Source organism: Pteropus vampyrus, unplaced genomic scaffold (assembly GCF_000151845.1).
Source record: "Pteropus vampyrus isolate Shadow unplaced genomic scaffold, Pvam_2.0 Scaffold70, whole genome shotgun sequence".
Taxonomy (NCBI): domain Eukaryota; kingdom Metazoa; phylum Chordata; class Mammalia; order Chiroptera; family Pteropodidae; genus Pteropus; species Pteropus vampyrus.
Genome location: NW_011888851.1, coordinates 5041427 through 5045400, shown reverse-complemented (window position 1 = coordinate 5045400; position 3974 = coordinate 5041427). Strand labels below are relative to the sequence as shown.

At 50.5% G+C, this 3974-nt stretch overlaps 1 protein-coding gene across 1 annotated transcript; it reads left to right on the top strand.

Annotated features, from left to right (window-relative positions):
* The first annotated feature begins 881 nt into the window (after nucleotides 1-881).
* On the top strand, nucleotides 882-3631 carry BTG1 (BTG anti-proliferation factor 1). The gene is made up of 2 exons (XM_011361772.2): nucleotides 882-1392; nucleotides 2318-3631. Exons 1-2 carry the CDS (start codon nucleotides 1245-1247, stop codon nucleotides 2683-2685), a joined length of 516 nt encoding a protein of 171 aa, XP_011360074.1. The 5' UTR covers nucleotides 882-1244; the 3' UTR covers nucleotides 2686-3631.
* Nucleotides 3632-3974: the final 343 nt, after the last annotated feature.

The window sequence follows — 3974 nt, the reverse complement described above, 5'->3', positions numbered from 1 at the left end:
TGGTTTTGTGTATAAACGGTGTAAATTACGTTGTTTTTTATTTTTGCCTTATAGACTAAACTTCACAGGATCCACGTTACCGTATTTAGCTTCAGTAACAGGCTTTCCTATCAGCATCAAACTAGATTCAGGGAGGTGGACACCACTTGACTCCTGAAGTTACTGAAATTGCAACCATAAAAAGCTAACTAACCTTTCATTTATTTTGCTGACTTTTACAAAGACATCCCCCCACTCCTCCCCGAGGATGGAAATGAAACGGCTCCGTGTCGTTGGCCGCAGGTCTGCGAGGATACCTGCAGAATGTTCTGTGAGAGCCCGTTCCCTGCTTTTTTCTCCGCACCCTTGCTGCGCGCCCCCCGCGCCTTCAGCACCGATACTCTCACCGCGCTGCGAGCCCGCTCTTCCTGCCTAGGGAACCTAGACCTGGAGCGCGGACGGGTTGTAAACACCGAGTACGCGAGGGGGCCGGCGCTGCAGATGCTCGATCTGAGCAACCCGGGCGCGTACAGGCAGAGCAAAGCGGCTTGTACATGCACACTAAGCCTCTTGGCAAACGAGCCTGAGCAGCTTACTGTTGCAGAGGGTGAACTGGCGTAGAGTCTCTAGTAGCTAAAGCGAGGAGGAGGAGCTAGGACTAGGGGCGGGGCTTTCACACGCGCACCCTCGGTTTCCTTCACCCCCTTCACAGCTCCCCGGTCTTCGGCCGCCGCTTGGGGTTTATTTGTTTACAAGCGGATTACGTCAGCTCCTCCCTCTCTTCCCGGTCTCTGGGCCCGCCCCCTAGCCCTTTTCCCGCCCCCTCCGACTCCGAACCTGCTTGCGTCACAATGGTGCGATCTCCGGATTGGCTGGAGTCGGCTGTTACGCTCCAGCTACGCACTTCCTTTCCGCGGCGCTATAAAAAGTGCTGCACGGTATCTACTTCTCTTCGCCCCTTGGAGCTGGAAATGCAACTGTTGGGAGCTTCGGAGGCTGCGGAACTGGAGGCGGAGGCGGCTGGGGAGGTCCGAGCGATGTGACCAGGCCGCCATCGCTCGTCTCTTTTTCTCTCCTGCCGCCTCCTGTCTCGAAAGTAACTTTTTTACTATAAAGAAAGGAGGAAAAAAAGTAGCCGTCCACTCCTCACGCCCTCTCTTCCTCTCAGCCCTCTGATCTGCGAGGGAGCCCGGGGTGGCCGCTCCGCCGTCGGGGCCGAGCCGCCGAGCCCCGGCCGCCCCGGGCCGCCCCCATCCGCCGCCCCCATGCATCCCTTCTACACCCGGGCCGCCACCATGATAGGCGAGATCGCCGCCGCCGTGTCCTTCATCTCCAAGTTCCTCCGCACCAAGGGGCTTACGAGCGAGCGACAGCTGCAGACCTTCAGCCAGAGCCTGCAGGAGCTGCTGGCAGGTGAGCGGGCCGCTGAGGGAGGGCAAGAGGCGCCGGGGGGATACGGGCCCCCCACACCCCAGGGCCGGACCGTCGGGGCCGCGGGATCCTCGGCAGCGCCCCGAGCCTGCCGCGCTCGGGTCCCGCGGCGGGACCCGGGCTGGCGCGCTGGGCGGCCGCTAACGGCGGGTCCTAGCCAGGGACTGGGGGCTGGGCCGTGGGCACCCCCTCCCCCCACGACTGGCATACTAAGGGGAGAAAAGAGACGCACAACAAAGAAACTAAAGCCAACCACGGCGCGAGTTGCCGTCCTCGGACCGTCCGCGTATTCGGGGACAAAGGAGTCTCGGGGCTGTAATTGGTTCGACGCCCCCTCCCCCCCAACCCTTCCAACCGTTGTGGGCTCGGCGACTGGGCCCGGGAGTGGGAAACCGCGCCGCTGCCCCGGAGCCAGCCCAGGACGGACGTGCCGTCTCCCCGCGCTGCCTACCCCTGCCCATTAATCATCGGATTTGTCACCGGTACAATTACAGCCCTGCCCAGAGCGTGGTTTAGGGTTGCTTGTTTTCTTCCCTTCGGGGTTAACAGTCCGGTGGCGCTTCTCTTCTTCAAAGCCATAAACCCATTGTGTGCGATTGGGGTGGGGTAGAGAAAGTAAACAGGTTCCCGCCTGGCCGCCAGTGCCATCTGGCTGGCCGAGGTTGCGCGCGTGATTCCTGTTTTTGGCGGCTCAACTGGTTGATTCCTAGAGACTGTTTTGTCCCATACTACTCCCAGTGTTGTTTCAAAAATTTTGTGCGATCTTTCCCCATTCCCACACACGCACAGCAGCAAATGCAATGCTGGGCGTTTAAAAAAGTTGATAGGAGCTAGCGGAAAAGGAAAGTACAGCGGGAGCTAACAGTAACCATCTAAGTATTGTTTTCTCTGTTCTTTTCTTCTGTAGAACATTATAAACATCACTGGTTCCCAGAAAAGCCGTGCAAGGGATCAGGTTACCGTTGTATTCGCATCAACCATAAAATGGATCCTCTGATTGGACAGGCAGCACAACGGATTGGACTGAGCAGTCAGGAGCTGTTCAGGCTTCTCCCAAGTGAACTCACCCTTTGGGTTGACCCCTATGAAGTGTCCTACAGAATTGGAGAGGATGGCTCCATCTGTGTGCTGTATGAAGCCTCACCAGCAGGAGGTAGCACTCAAAACAGCACCAACGTGCAAATGGTAGACAGCAGAATCAGCTGTAAGGAGGAACTTCTCTTGGGCAGAACAAGCCCTTCCAAAAACTACAATATGATGACTGTATCAGGTTAAGATATAGTCTATGGATGGATCATCTTATAATGGATGGATAAATTTGATTTTTGCTTTGGGTGGGCTCCTCTTGGGGATGGATTATGGATTTTAAACCATGTCACAGCTGTGAAGATCTGGCACAAGATAGAGTGGTAAATTTTTTTAAGTGACAGTGCCATAGTTTGGACAGTACCTTTCAATGATTTAATTTAATAGCCTGTGAGTCCAAGTAAATGATCACTATTTGCTAGGGAGTGAAGTCCTAGGGTGGTTTCAGTTTCTCCCAGACATTCTACCTAAAATTTTACATCAGTCGCTTTAATGCAGATCTGTATTTCAAAGAACCTCTCTCTGCAGTAGATCTTGCAGAGGAAATTTGCACTCTTAACACTTGAAAATTGTTAACTTTGGCAGCTCAATAGGAAAGCTCAACATTTTAAACATGGTAGTACTGGAAATTTTATGACAAGACTTTTACCTAGCACTTAAATATGTATAAATGTACATAGGACAAACCTAGTAAGCATGACCTGGGGAATGGTCAGACCTTGTATTGTGTTTTTGGCCTTGAAAGTAGCAAGTGACCGGAATCTGCCATGGCAACAGGCTTTAAAAATTAAGACCTTTAAAAAGACACTGTCTCAACTGTGGTGTTTGCACCAGCCAGCTCTCTGTACATTTGCTAGCTTGTAGTTTTCTAAGACTGAGTAAACTTATTTTTAGAAAGTGGAGGTCTGGTTTGTAACTTTCCTTGTACTTAATTGGGTAAAAGTCTTTTCCACAAACCACCATCTATTTTGTGAACTTTGTTAGTCATCTTTTATTTGGTAAATTATGAACTGGTGTAAATTTGTACAGTTCATGTATATTGATTGTGGCAAAGTTGTACAGATTTCTATATTTTGGATGAGAAATTTTTCTTCTCTCTATAATAAATTGTTTCTTATCTTGGCATTTTAATAAATCTCTTGTCCTGATTATAGAGGTTCAGCTAAGGAAATATTTCTCAGAAGACAGGTTTTATAAGATGTGAATGTCAGTTGCTCACTGGTCATGCTGAAGAACATTTGATAAGGAGTGAAGATGATCTGTGTAAACATATTTAGGTGTTAGAGGAAACACAGGGGTAACAAGTTTTTTTTTTTTAATCTAAAGTCAAAACATGGACACATTCCCAGGCTAAACGCATGAAATGAGGATAAGATACAAAAGGTAACATCTACCAAAAGTGATATTCAGAGGATTACATTTCATTGCTTCCCTGTTGAAGTGAAGATATGTTCCATTCTGGCCCATCTTTGAAAAAC